General features: G+C 41.7%; 1 protein-coding gene across 6 annotated transcripts in view; it reads left to right on the top strand.

Moving 5' to 3' along the window:
- Window positions 1–15,167, top strand: part of BBS9 (Bardet-Biedl syndrome 9) — a 590,293-nt gene that overhangs the window by 359,021 nt on the left and 216,105 nt on the right. For all 6 annotated transcript variants that reach the window (XM_073678269.1, XM_073678271.1, XM_073678273.1 and 3 more), the window contains 2 exons: window positions 2,637–2,713; window positions 11,730–11,783. In XM_073678269.1, coding sequence (XP_073534370.1) covers window positions 2,637–2,713; window positions 11,730–11,783 — 131 coding nt within the window. The remainder of the gene's footprint in view (window positions 1–2,636; window positions 2,714–11,729; window positions 11,784–15,167) is intronic.

Here is a 15,167-nt window from a genome sequence, read left to right as displayed (position 1 = left end):
GAGTATAAAGTGCCAGTTATCAGTATGGACATAGCAGTACAGTGTGATTTTATTATGTCGTAATTAATTCTTTATGGTCTTTCCAAGTATATCTGAGCCATTAAGCAGCAGAATCACAGTGAGTCTAATGTTTAGACCATTTGTTGTTTCTTACAGATCATATTGCTGTTTTTCTCATCTTTTATAGTTGGATATTCTAACTAATAACAAAACATGGGGTCATGTACAAAACTACAAAAGCTTGACTAACTCTGCACATCTGCTGTACTTGTTATACTATGTCAATGGTCTAGTTCTATAAACACTTGTTGTAATTTAGATGTATTAAATATGGCACGTGAAATGAATGTTAATTATTTTTCTTAAATCTACTTGGCTTGCTAGGTCTCTAGAGCCAAGCATTTTACAAGGCATTCGCAACATGAAATTATACTGACGTTTAAATGCCAAACTTCTAGTAAAACAATTCATTAGGTCATTGAAAGCTTCTGCTCTTCCCCATCGGTGCTCAACAGGTCTCCTTCTCCATAACATGCTCATTCTAAAAGAATTTCCTTGAATTTTGCCTTAAGACTCTGGTTACTTTCGTGCAGCAATTCTTGTCATTTTAATTTTATTACTTTTATTGATGACAGATAGGACCCATGGAGCACTGGCTTCACCAGACTCCACTTTCATGGTTTTCTGCACTTCAGTAGACTGGTGCCATGGAGCTTAGCATTGCGATTATCTTGGATGTGTTTAATTAAATTTTCGTGTGTGAGTGTGTATATATATATATATATATATATATATATACACACACATATATGTATATGTATATATATGTATATGTATATATATATATATATATATATATATATATATATATATATATATATATATATATATATATGCACACATATACAGTGGTTACGGAAAGTATTCAGACCACTTTAAATGTTTCACTCTTTGTTTCATTGCAACCATTTGGTAAATTCTAAAAAGTTCATTTTTTTTCTCATTAAAGTTCACTCTGCACCCCATCTTGACTGAAAAAAAACAGAAATGTAGAATTTTTTGCAAATTTATTAAAAAAGAAAAACTGAAATATCACATGGTCATAAGTATTCAGACCCTTTGCTCAGACACTCATTTTAAGTCTCATGCTGTCCATTTCCTTGTGATCCTCCTTGAGATGGTTCTATTCCTTCATTGGAGTCCAGCTGTGTTTAATTAAACTGATAGGACTTGATTTGGAAAGGCACACACCTGTCTATATAAGACCTCACAGCTCACAGTGCATGTCAGACCAAATGAGAATCATGAGCTCAAAGGAACTGCCCAAGGAGCTCAGAGACAGAATTGTGGCAAGGCACAGATCTGGCCAAGGTTATAAAAGAATTTCTGCATTACTCAGGGTTCCTAAGAGTACAGTGGCCTCCATAATTCTTAAATGGAAAAAGTTTGGGACCACCAGAAGTCTTCCTATACCTGGCCATCCAGCCAAACTGAGCAATCGTAGGAGAAGAGCCTTGGTGAGAGAGGTAAAGAAGAACCCCAAGATCACTGTAGCTGAGCTCCAGATATGCAGTAGGGAGATGGGAGAAAGTTTCACAAAGTCAACTATCACTGCCTCCCTTCACCAGTCGGGCCTTTATGGCAGAGTGGCCTGACGGAAGCCTCTCCTCAGTGAAAGACATATGAAAGCCCGCATAGAGTTTGCTCAAAAACACATGTAGGACTCCCAGACTATGAGAAATAAGATTCTCTGGTCTGATGAGACGAAGATAGAACTTTTTGGTGATAATTCTAAGTGGTATGTGTGGAGAAAACAAGGCACTGCTCATCACCTGTCCAATACAATCCCAACAGTAAAACATGGTGGGGGCAGCATCATGCTATGGAGGTGTTTTCAGCTGCAGGGACAGGACGACTGTTGCAATTGAAGGAAACATGAATGCGGCCAAGTACAGAGATATCCTGGATGAAAACCTCTTCCAGAGTGCTCTGGACCTCAGACTTGGTCGAAGGTTAACCTTCCAAGCAAGACAATGACCCTAAGCACACAGCTAAAATAACAAAGGAATGGCTTCAGAACAACTCTGTGACCATTCTTGACTGGCCCAGCCAGAGCCCTGACCTAAACCCAATTGAGCATCTCTGAAGAGACCTGAAAATGGCTGTCCACCAACGTTCACCATCCAACCTGACGGAACTGGAGAGGATCTGCAAGGAAGAATGGCAGAGGATCCCCAAATCCAGGTGTGAAAAAACTTGTTGCATCATTCCCAAGAAGACTCATGGCTGTACTAGCACAAAAGGGTGCTTCTACTCCATACTGTGCAAAGGGTCTGAATACTTATGACCATGTGATATTTCAATTTTTCTTTTTTAATAAATTTGCAAATATTTCTACATTTCTGTTTTTTTCAGTCAAGATGGGGTGCAGAGTGTACTTTAATGAGAAAAAAAATGTACCAGAATTTACCAAATGGCTGCAATGAAACAAAGAGTGAAAAATGTAAAGGGGTCTGAATACCCACTGTATATATATTTGTAGTACTTGTCCTGTGTTTATAACTTTTTCATATAGGAATTTTCTTATCGTTTTATGACGTAGCATGAAATTTTACACACAATTTCCCTTTTTCCAGATATTTGGCCTAAAATTGAAAAAGATGACGATATGACTTTATTGGCTAATGTATCTCCTGTTCTTGATGCTGTGTCGGTGAGTAACTTCACGCCATTTTTAGCGTTTCACTGCTGTCTATGAACGTTTGCTCTGTCAGATGCTGAAAGGTATTGCAGCAAGTCCTGGTCAAGCACATAAAAATCATGTACTTTCTGGCAGATCTATCTGTGAATATCCCTGAAGAAGCGTTGTCTTTAAGAGAATCTGTCAGTAGCATTAAACCCCTCAAACTATTTATATGTGCATGAAGCTCTTTCAAAGACAAGTCCAGCAATACCTTTACAAGGCCAGTCCATTCCTCCATTACTGAGAAATCAGCATTTGAATTGATATCAAAATGAGGTGAAGGACTGTTGTAGATTTGAAGCCTCTGTCACTCCAGCTCTATTTCCCGCCCAGCACCACCTCCTCCTGCTTGATTGATGGCTCCTTTGCCTGAAATCACATAACATAGAGACTGTCAGTCAAGCAGGGGCAGCAGCAATGGCTCTGGGCGGGGAATACAGCTGGAGTGATGAAGGCTTTAGATCTACAGCTTAATTTGCATATCAATAAAAACTCTGATTTATCCATAATAGAAGAAGGGACTGGCCATGTAAAGTTATTGCTGCGCTTGTCTTCATGCGCATGTAAATAGTCTGTGGGATGAAATCCTGCTTACATGCTCCCTTTAATAGAGACATGTGTTCATATCATGAATGTTTGCTGAGTGCAACTTGTATTTTTATGATTCTTAATATTGTATTCCTTTACTTTTATGATTAGAATGATATAATATATGATTATTCAGATTAGCAAAAAATTCTGTCCCATTCGGTCTCTTTTGAATTTATGGTTCACATGAAATCAAGAGAAATCTGAATTTCATTTTCATTTGAACCTGAGTTTTAAAGATTTCTCACAAGAGTCACTTTAATTTCATATTTGTATACTATACTCTAATTGTGCTTTTCTGGATTACAGCAATTACATCCAACTTTTCATATGGAACTCTATTTTCTAGCACTAAATATGATCTTGTGATAAAAAAGAACCCATTGTGATTTTAAATTATGTTTTAGGTGACATTTATCATTTTGGGCAGCACGGTGGCTCAGTGGTTAGCACTATAGTTTGCAGCGGTGGGTTCCCGGATTCAAACCCCAGGACAACATCTACAAGGAGTTTGTTCTCCCCATCTTTGTGTGGATTGCCTGTGGGTACTCCAGTTTCCTCCCACACGCTAACAAATATACTGATAGGGAATTTAGATTGAGCCTTAACAGGGCAATAATGTCTATAAAGTGCTGCTTAATTAATAGCGCTATATAGGTAAGCGTAGCAAAACACTTTGTTGTAACAGTATATGTTTAGTTGTATTAGTATATATTAGTATATATTCATATACTTTATTCATGGATATTACAATATTTTAGCTCAAAGTACTGTTTTTTTTTATATTTCTTGGATGCTTCATTGAGGGACACAGGAACCATGGGGTTATATACTGCCACCTGGTGGTTGACAATACAAATACATCTTAGAAAGAAAGTCAGCTCCTCCCCAACAGCCTACACTTGGCCAGTCAGCAGTTAAGCTATTCAGTTTAGCTTAGTGTCGCGTTGGAGGCAGACACAGGTCTGCGTTTCAGGCCTGGTTTTGCATATGATTCTGTCCTACAGAGCCTAACCTCACTCTCTTTTCTCCTTTAGGTTGGGTAACTGAGTGGAATGGTGATACTCTGTTTCACCCCACTAGGTGACAGAGAGTACAGCTTGTAAATTAGTCTGTATCCTCTTTTATCGGGATGACAGGACAATTGTACCTTGACGCCTTGGGCGATCAGGTACCTGGGGCAGATGGTCCTTTGCCTTTTGACTGCTGCCCTCCATAGCATGGCACATTGCATGCAGCAGAAAATAGATCCAGGACTTTCAGGACAACAAGATCAAGCCTCTTTAGGGCTGATAAGTAGTTCCCTTGCTTTGGTCCTGTGTTGCACTGGCTTTCCCTGCGTCCACTTGAGGGATGGATTTTTTCACAAGCTCGTGCTGTTTTCTTGGTGGTAGATCCCATGCCTCTGAGTCTCTCCTTCTATTACACAAAACCCTGCATTTCCCAGGCATTCAATCCAGCCAGCTGTGGTTGCCTGAGGCTCCAACGATTTGGGGGTCACACTTCTTCTTTTCCAGTCGACTGGTGTAGCTCATGACGCCCTTGGGTCTCTGGTCTACTTGGGACTCTAATTTATTCCCTGGCTTCTTTGCGGCTTAGCTTCTTTGCGGCCTAGCCTAGCAGGGCAGACCTTTCTTTCTTGTCCACCAGGTAAGCTCCTCCTATTCCGTACTCCCGCTGCCAGCAGCGCCATGCAAATATTGGGCCGCACTTCCATAGATGCTTGCCATATTTTAGGGGCACCTCGACGCCGGCATCTCCACAGTTGGTGTCCTTCCTATCCATGGCACAATCGCGGCCTTTCTGCAGGCACCGTCCGGCCTCAGACAAGCAGCTGCACAGCCTCCCCAGGCAGGCAGCTAAACAACCTCTCTGTGCCGCAGCTGTCTGGCCTCATTATAAAGTCCAGCATCCATATGGCCTCACGAAGACACAGTCTTGCCGCACCACTCTGCCTGCCTCAGTGCAGACTCTCCAGGCTGCCTTCCAGGCTCAGCTTGTGGCTTTACCTCACGCTATTGCCTCTCCACCACTTTCTCACCTGTCTTTATCATTCCCATAATGTCCGAACCTACTAAATATCACGGTCGCCCGCATGCCCTGGGTACCTTCACGTAAGCACAGATTCCCATTGGTTTAATTTGCAACAGTTTACACTGCTGGCATCCGCCCGCCCCTCTGTTGACGCCCACTCAGGAGCTGCCCATGCCGAGAGGGCACTTGAATATACCATGGCTTTGTATTAGTCGAGGGCAGAGATTGCCAAGGTGTTGTTGTCCTTGGTTACAGTCGTGAAGCATCTAACAATTTCCTCTATATCCTTGGTGCTCTCACCACCTCTTAGAGTGAGTCAGACCCACCAACCTAGGCCTTACATCCTGGCGAAGCCTGCAGCTCAGATGCTACTCTGATTACCTCCCAGAGTGAGTCAGACCCGCCAGCTGAGACCTCGTAACTAGGCGAATCCTGCAGGTGATCCAGCAACCCAGATGCTACTCTGACCACCTTCTAAAGTGAGTCAGACCTACCAGATGACAGCTTGGCATATTCCACAGGGCAATCTGCAACCTGAGTGCTTTTTGGAACACCTCACACAGCAGGTGCTGTGGCTCATCTTAGAAGTAAGCCATATAGCGCTCTGACCTCTTCCCTGGGTACTTCAGATCCACTAAGAGTCTTCCCTATAGGTCGCACTGCGCATTTAGTGATCTACAGGTGCATCGACTACTTCCCTAAGTGAGTCAGAACTCCCAGCACTGACCTCTTTAAAGCGCTAGTCATGCAGGCGATCAGACAGCGGGAGTTGTACCTTGCTTTGACCACTGTCCACAGTGGGTCAGACCAATAAACAGATTTCGCTTAGATGGATGTATCGTTCTGGTGAGCCTGACTGTACCCTGTCCATACTACCGAATGAGTCAGAACAGCTACCGCAATCCTTTCAACAGTACGTATCGTGAGGGCGGCTATGACTATATTCTCTCTTAGGGGTAAATCCTAGTAGTTGACCACTCAATAGTCTGAGCACTTCCCAAGGGGTCAAACCATTAAGTTCCATTTTCTGCCTGACAGATCGCTCTTGGTACTCTATCCTCTTTCTCTGAGAGGTTTCGGATTATCAGGCAAAGTTACCGCAGTAGGACGTAACTGTGCAACCAAACCTGACTGTACTTAGACGCAGAGTGAGTCTGACATTTGACTAGTGTCTTCTCTCATTTTTAGTTCACATCACATAAGTGATCCACATGGTACTTGGACCTCTTCCCAGAGTATTTCAGGTCAGCAAACAGAGATCTTCCAGCCGGGTGTAGCACCCAAGTGAATTAGTGTGTACTTTGACCTCTCTCCTGAGTGAATCAGAACAGCAGACAAACATCTCAGTGAGGTGTATTTTGGAAATAAATTTTGCGGTGGTCTTTCCACAGCTAGCGAGTTCAGCCAACTGAGATCCTTCGTAGGGTTTATCACACTAGCGGACCAGACAGTACTCTGATATCTTGATTCTAACAGTCAGACCACTGGGCTCTCAAACTCCTCAGTTGAACGTAGCTAGTATCCGATCCTACTGGAACTCCAGGACCAAGTGCTTCTTCATAGGTGAGTCAGACAAGCTAACTGATACCCCCAGTATTGTATATTGCAGTACTGAGACCATTTTTTTTCAGCAGGTCAGCACAACAATTGAGGCCTCTTGTAGGGCTGATTCTGCACGCAATCCATATTCACTCTGACTACTATCCAAAGCGAGTCATCATCTAGCAGATGCTGCTTTGTAGGTCAGTTTACACACACGGACCTTGTCCTAGGTGAGTCTGTCCAATTAACTCAGACCCCTCAGTAGGGTGTATTTCAGGTAAATGCCAGGTCTCTGACCTCGTCCTACGTGAGTCAGACCTATCAACAGAGGCCTCTTGCTTTGGTAAAGTCGCAGATTCTGTGATTTTTTTTTCTAACTTCCAGCCAGAATCTTTTTTTCTGGAAGAGACCTATTACCTTAGTGCATCCTTCAAGCTGTCCAGGTAGCCTTACTTCAGTTTTTTGTGCTGGAGGAGGATAGCTCCCTTTTGATAGATGATTCGAACCCTTAACAGGGACATTTCCTCTAATTCTAGAGGCATGGGAATCATTCAGCTACTCTTTAGTTTACACTGGGGGATGCTGACGGTTCACACTCATATAGGCTTCTTCAGCCACTAGGAGTACTTTGTTTGTGGTTTCTTTAAACACTTGATCAGATACACCACCATTGAGGCTCCCCTTGACAGTCTGACCATTTTGCCAGTTGGATTCTTTTTTCGGGGAGTCCCCAGATTCTCCTTCCTTATGGATGCATCATAACGGGGTAGGGCGCCCCTTTAGATGCATTGAGTGACTATTGAAGCCTCCCATTGAGGCGGTTAATTCAGTACTTGGTTGTGCCTGTATGCTATCTCGGTCCCCAAGGCAGCCTCAGTCTTAACCTAGTCTTTTTCTATTACAATGTTTGATGGCTGGGTTAGAGAATACTGGCAGTGTTTCCATGTTTTCTCCTGTGGGATGGCCAGGTCTGTGTCTTTTGAGTGTTAAGTTAGGTCCATCAGATGACAGAGTTTTGTTGTGTTGCCTGGACCACTAGAGCATTTGAAGATTTTACATCTCTGATGGTTTCCCCAGGAGCCTACCTCTTCCAATTTAGGTGACGAGTCGGGGCAGAGGTCAAGTCTCTTCTACGTTCCAGGGGAATCTTGGTCTTTCCCTAGAATGCTCAGCATTCTTCAGATTGAGTCCAGAACTCCCATTCTTCGTCGCAGATGCTCCTGGGCACCAACCATGGTATCCAGATAGATTTTTACCAATGGCTTCCTCTACTAACCAATTTCTTGGTCATTTAATTTACCAGCAGGACTGTTGGGTCCGCATTTCGGAAGGCTTTGGAACATTCTGATTAGGTTGGTCTGACTAGGATTGGGGAATAAGGGCCTTAGACATGACATTTCTACCATATCAATTAGAAAGTGTCTTTTCCATAGCTGAACACCTATTAGCATCGCTCCTATAGTTTTATCCTCCTTTTAAATTTTAGAAATTTCGGTCTCGAGCCAGGGTCGACTCACAAGAGCTAGGTTCTTGCTTTGGCTATCCTTGTTCAAAGGAACTTGACTTGTAGGCCATAGGTCAGGACTGCCCCCCCTGGGCAAGGCAAACTTGAGGCTACTATATTAGCTTCTCTGAATCTGGTTTTGGATACCCTTCAGTCTTCTCCTTTCATGCTGATTAGAGATATTTCTCCATTCCGGCTTTCTGACAGGGTGATTTTTTTTTTCCTTTTTGCGATCAGGCAAGGCTCTGAGTGGTGGCTCTCACCTCTCTCCATCTACAGGGCAGAGTGGTCTTACGTTTGGCACCCTCCTTTTTCCCTAGCATGTTCTCCTCTTTCCACCTTAGAGCTCCGTTCAGATGCCTTACTGGTTATCCTAATATTCTCTTATACAGATCTCTGGGGCTACCATTGTTCACTGGTTTCGATTTGCCATTGTGGAAGACAGGGCCGGACTAAGACTAAATTCATTCCTGGCATTTGAAAGTAAACAGGCTTACTTAGTGTGTGGTGAATGTTCATGAAGTATGTTGTGCCTCTACAGGGAAGATTGTGGCATGCGATAAGTGTAATATACTATATCTATTATATTGCTCCCATAGCTTTTATTTCCATACTAAACTTACTGACAACTTGAGAAGGCACATGAAGGATATTCCAAATGGGAAAGAAGTTGTAAGGAAGAAAACAGTACAAAATAATAAGGGAGGTCATTCTATATATTTATAGGGTGTTGAACTGGTGGTTTGTGCAGTTCTGAGGGGCTACAGTGGGCAGCTGCTTCCGGCGCCCTATGCGCTTTGTGTACTGTTCAGCGATTGATGGTCAGGTATTCTGCCCTCAGGTTGTTTGGTCATGAGAAAGTGTTTATTTTAAATAGTTATGGAGCCAAAGTTACATGACTGGGAAGCCACTGATGTATATTGCCAGACAGAGGCCAGAAGTACATTCTTTTGGTCTCTGGCTGACTAATGGACACGTATGTACAGTGTTCTTTGGGGGGTTTTCAAGTGTACATGCTAAGCTTGGGGCAAAAATGCTATGTGGATACAGCCTAATAGAATCATTATCAGTAAGCATTGCAGACTGTGAGCTGGACTGGAGTAAGATGCATCAACAGTGGCTGACTATGACCGATAAAAGGGTTTTCCACACCAGAGTAAACTTTCGGCAAACAGTGCAGCTTACTGAATAACTAAAAGTATGTAGTATATATAATGTAAGGATTCGGCTGAGCTATCCGGTGTGAGCAGTTGCCACGTAACTGCAAGTGTGTGATTTCCATAGTTGCAATTACCTGCCTAATAGACTCTCTCATTCCCTTTTCTCAAAGTTCTACTGAGAGAAGTAGATGAGAATCTGGTCTGAACATGACCACAATTATTGTAAATCACATACATCCAGTTGTGTGACAACCTCTTGAACCAGCTAGCAGAACCAAATTCTAACATTATATATATATTACATACATAGTTATACAGTAAGACGTGCTCTGGGGTGTAAAAACTCCTTTAAGGGCCAGTTAAGCTTAAAGTGATTATCTAGTATAATTTTTTTTCTAAATATGGGCTTAAGAACTAACAGGCAGGTAGTTACTAACTATTTTCCTGTTCAACCAGCAGAATCACCATCACGAGCAGTCCGTGACCGTTCTGAGTCGGCGTTGGGTAGAATGGGCAATCTTAGGAATGGGAGTTCATAGGCCCAAAGTAAAAGTATAAAATAGTCCTCAGACAACCCCATTAAAAATCATTTCACTTGATGAATGAGCATTTTGCTCATTCATCAGGTGATCATCAGCTTGTTTGCACTCTAAGATTATTGTGCATCAAGCATTCCAAGGAACGCTCATTCAAAATAATCTTTCTGTGTAAATTGACCTTTACCAATGAAGGCAGCTCCTGCACTCGTCAGTAGTACAACAGAGCACAAAAAGCTGCACACTCGTACAGCCATACTCACCAGCCTGAACGGAGGAGGGGGCTGTAGTTCAGGCACTGACCATGCTGCTCGTTAGTCTGTGGACACTGTCTGCCTCAGCCTGCTCTTGCTGGGCGGCTGAGTGGAGCTGAGTGATGCTAACTGGCTGTGTCAGCGTCTACCTCTTTCCTCCTCCATGTGCCCCTCATGAATAGGAGGAAAAGAAGGTCACTTGGGAGAGAGGGTAAGAAGTGTATCCTTGCGCTGCGTGAGGATCTAAATATTCTACTACGGAAAGACCTGCAGAGTGACTGAGCGGCCCACTTCAGGCACTGGCCCCTCTGGCAATTGCCAGAACTGTTAGATGGTCAGTCCGGCCTTGTCAGAAGATCAGGCTAAGCTAGGGCGTGCCTTCCAAGGCACGGCTCACTTCCCCTGTGTTGTAGAAGTATCAAGGTATTTGTTGTTTTATACCACAGAGCCGCTACTTAGTCTTCTGTCCTTATGTTTGTGGAGCTCTTACCTTTGTGTCTATGGATGCAAGTTTAGGAGAAGGGTACTGCAAGCGGCAGTTGCTCGGGTGGCAATCTGAGGGATGGCTAGTCTTCCTTATACAGCGCTAGTATTAGTTTTCATACCCCTGAGACTGCCTTATGAAGTCCCATGGTTCCTGTGTTCTCCAAAGAAGTGTTTTGAGAAATGAGGATTTTTGGTACTCGCTGTAAAATCTCTTACTCATAGCCTTCATTGTGGAACACAACATCCTCCCTTGTTTTGGGGCTCTTGGTTTTTCTCCTCCTACTGCTTTTGCGCTAACTTAACAGCTGGGTGTCATCTGGCCAGGTGTAGGCTGTTGGGGAAGAGCCTACTTTTTTCTAAAATGTATGTATTTTCTAAAATTTCTTTGGGTGAGCTTGTAAGTACCAGCATATAAAACTATGGTTCCCTGGTCCCCCAATGAAGACTACAAGAACGATTTTACGATGAGTACCAAAAATTCTCGTTGTTTTCCTTTACAATATGGTATGATGGCTGTGCTTAGTTTTAATATGGAAGTCTATAAACACTAAACTATGGAGGGCACCATCCAAATCAAAAAGGGGATCAACATGCTGCACACCACATAAATACACGTGAAAAAAGGGAAAAGAGGTGTGCTATGAAGCAGTGATCACCCAGCAATACTTCAATAAATTATCAAACGTTATAATAAGTGACAATAAATTTTATTCATTACAAATATAAATACATACAAACAACGTCAAAAAACCCAAATTGCTAAAACACAAGTAAAATCAATATAGAGCACACCTCTTTTCCCTTTTTTCACGTTTAATATGGAAGTCTCCTATTTGTTTTTGTTTGCTTATAGTAAATTAAAATTGTGTTTGTTTTGAACAGCAAGCTGTAGACAGTGCTGTGGAGTCTGAAGCTGTCCCTTCCGTCACAGTTAAGGTGAGTATTTTAAGTCACAGCCCACTCAGTCCCCTTACCTTGTTCTGCAACTGGTCTTTTTTCCAATCCCAAACCTTTTATAAATTTCCTTTTTTAACCCCTTCCCATATTGGCATATTTTTGTTTTCTTCATCCCAGTTTTCCAAGAACTTTATTTTTTATTTTTCTGTCAACATACCTGTATGAAGGCTTGATTTTTGCATGACAATATTTAATTCTGAATTCCACCATTTCATTTACCATATAATTTACCGGAGAACAGAATTTTTTTTTTTTGCTATGGGGTGGAATACAACAAAATGCAATTGTACCTTTGTTGCTTAGGCTCCTTTTTATGGCGTTCACTGTACATTATATTTTACGTATTAAGTGTTTTCACCTGGTCTGATATAAAAAAAAATTTATTTTTTTAAATCAATTTCTGTCACTATTTTCTAAGACCCTTTAGGTTTTTTATTTTTTGGTCAACAGAGCTGTATCAGTACTTGATTTTTAGGAAGTGAGATGTAGTTGTTCATTGGTACTATTTTGGGGTACACATGGCTTTTCCACAGCTTTGTAGTTCATATTTTTTTACTGTGTTCACTTTGTGATAAATAAAGTATTTTCTTTATACTTTGGACTCTTGCTGCTAGCACTAAGATACCCAGTATCCTTCTCTCCTTTCCCTTCCTCTTTTTTTCTCTCTTTCTCTCTTTGTTTTCTGTCTTATTTTTCTTTCTCTCTTTTTTCACTCTCTGTCTCTCCTTTCTTTCTTTCTTTCTTTCTTTCTTTCTTTCTTTCTTTCTTTCTTTCTCTCTTTCTCTCATTTTTATGTATAGGCATAAATATTGAGCTCTCTGTTACTGTCCACTTTCATTTCTTGTACAATTAATTGAGTTATGAGTTATGTATTTAACACCAATGAGTTGTTAGACCACATGATGATTAAAAAAATAAAAATATTAATTTTTAAGACACTTGAATTAGTAGATTTCTTCTTAAAGGGGTTGTCAGGTCTAAAATGAAAAGTCTGCAGTCACTCTGTGTGGCTGCAGACTTTTGAATCCTCCCAGCGCAGGCACTGTGCGCTGCGTGGATTTGCCGTTCTCTGCCATGGAAACGGCGGTCAGGTATGTGATATGCATACTCCCGAGCAGAACCAGTCTAGTAGACATGGCCTCGCTCAATACAAGTGTATGGAGCGAAGCCGCGCCTCGTCTAGTGGGCACAGCCGATTAGTGGGCACGACCATCTAGAGGGCGCGGCCTCGCTCCATACAAGTCTATGTATCACAGACTGACCGCAGACTTTTCATTTAAGACCGGACAACCCCTTTAAGATTATTACATTTTAAGCTGGATCTAATAAATAAGTAGACAAACACAAAAGGTGACGTGTCACTGATACTAATGATAATAATAAACAAACACTGCATGTATGGATTATTTCCAATTACATTACTGCGATAGTCACTATATTTATACATTTGCGTTTTTTTTGTGCATAGTATAAATATAACACGGAAACACAGAATAAACACTGCATTATTAGCATTATTAAAGGCTTTTTAAACATTAATAAAATATAATTTGAAATAAAAACTTGCAAATTGTCTTTAGCTTGTGATGGAGAGAATTACTGAAGAAAGTAATGCATAATAAATTGCTGAGACATGTCTGGGTTTAGAATGTAACGGGGAATATGAGGTGACTGTTTGGACTGAGTGAATGGAGATGTTTTGTAATCTCTGCAAAGGCAAAAGGTGTTTATTTTCTACGAGATGCCAATATGTAAGAAAATGGCTTTATAAGGGAACTGATTACACTGATAACAACATAATGAAATCCTACACTCCCTTGTTTCCTGTGCCGGGTTGTGAGTCACTCTACGCACTGCCTCTAATCATCAGCCTCACATAGCCCTCCACTATCCTTCTGTGCACCTCCAATTGTGCCTGCAGGTTCTCGGGAAATAAAATACCCTCCACTCTACTGTTTCCTGTTTGTAGGCTGTCGTATGGGCACGTATGCCAAAATGTCCTGCCAAACCTCTGCCCCTGATAGATGTATAAAGACTTAAAGCACTGTGTAAACACACCTTGTCATTTACAGAATGAGGAAAGGTAACGCGATAGACAAGGGTTGTGTTCTGCATGCGGTCGTGTGCTTTATAGTCATGGCCGTCTTCCAAAAGTGCACTTCAGACTTTGAGTATGTTATTTGACATTAGGAGATAAGGCAAAGTTTGTAACTTGTTTGTACCAACTCTGATGGATAATTCTCAGAAATGGAACATTGGGATCAAGGACATGAAGACATCAAGGATATGAAAAGATGTCTGGAAAATAGTACCAGCAAAGGCTGTTTTTGGTGGAAAATTATGATGAAATATTTGTCTGCAATATTACTTTGTCCACTAGGAAAATACCCAATAACTTTTTATATTCGTGAAATATACGACTGAATGGCTGAGTTTTTTTTTATATATTTGTTCATTACAGAATCCAATAAACTTCCTGAGAAGGGCAGATTTCCATGTGTAATAAAGCCTACATTGTCCTCTAACAGTATATCCGTATGTGCAGTGCTGGAGTGCATGTAGTAAAGAACGACCATCTCAGGGTTTGCAAGCAGGAATTAATTTAAAAGAATATTGCCAGTTCCAAAATTCATAGGTGAACTCCACACTTTTACAACTTGTCAAAGATAGATCACATTGGTGGAATCTATGTCTGACCACCGCCAACCGCCAGAAAAAGAAAGACTCCACAGAGCACAATAATGCCTGACAACACTTCCGTTACTGAACTTCTCTGACCCAGCTTTATGAGCAAATTGGCATTGATCTGAGTTTTGCATTTGATTTTGCAAGCGCTATCCTATCTATGTAGATATGTAATATATCTGCCCCATGGTTATCCTTTTCTGCCCCATGGTTATCCTTTTCTGCCCCATGGTTATCCTTTTCTGCCCCATGGTTATCCTTTTCTGCCCCATGGTTATCCTTTTCTGCCCCATGGTTATCCTTTTCTGCCCCATGGTTATCCTTTTCTGCCTCATGGTTATCCTTTTCTGCCCCATGGTTATCCTTTTCTGTCCCATGGTTGTCCTTTTCTGCCCCATGGTTATCCTTTTCTGTCCCATGGTTGTCCTTTTTTGCCCCATGGTTATCCTTTTTTGCCCCATGGTTATCCTTTTTTGCCCCATGGTTATCCTTTTCTGTCCCATGGTTATCCTTTTCTGCCCCATGGTTATCCTTTTCTGTCCCATGGTTATCCTTTTCTGCCCTATGGTTATCATTTTCTGCCCCATGGTTATCCTTTTCTGCATGTTATTGGGTCTCTGAATATTACATATTCATGTATCACATATCATAATGGAATGGAATCTCCTCTCAAATGTT

This window comes from Phyllobates terribilis, unplaced genomic scaffold, assembly GCF_046119375.1.
Source record: "Phyllobates terribilis strain yellow unplaced genomic scaffold, ASM4611937v1 Scaffold_4__5_contigs__length_816908805, whole genome shotgun sequence".
Lineage (NCBI taxonomy): Eukaryota > Metazoa > Chordata > Amphibia > Anura > Dendrobatidae > Phyllobates > Phyllobates terribilis.
Note: the sequence above shows the minus strand (reverse complement) of the source record. Positions and strands in the feature narration are given on the sequence as shown.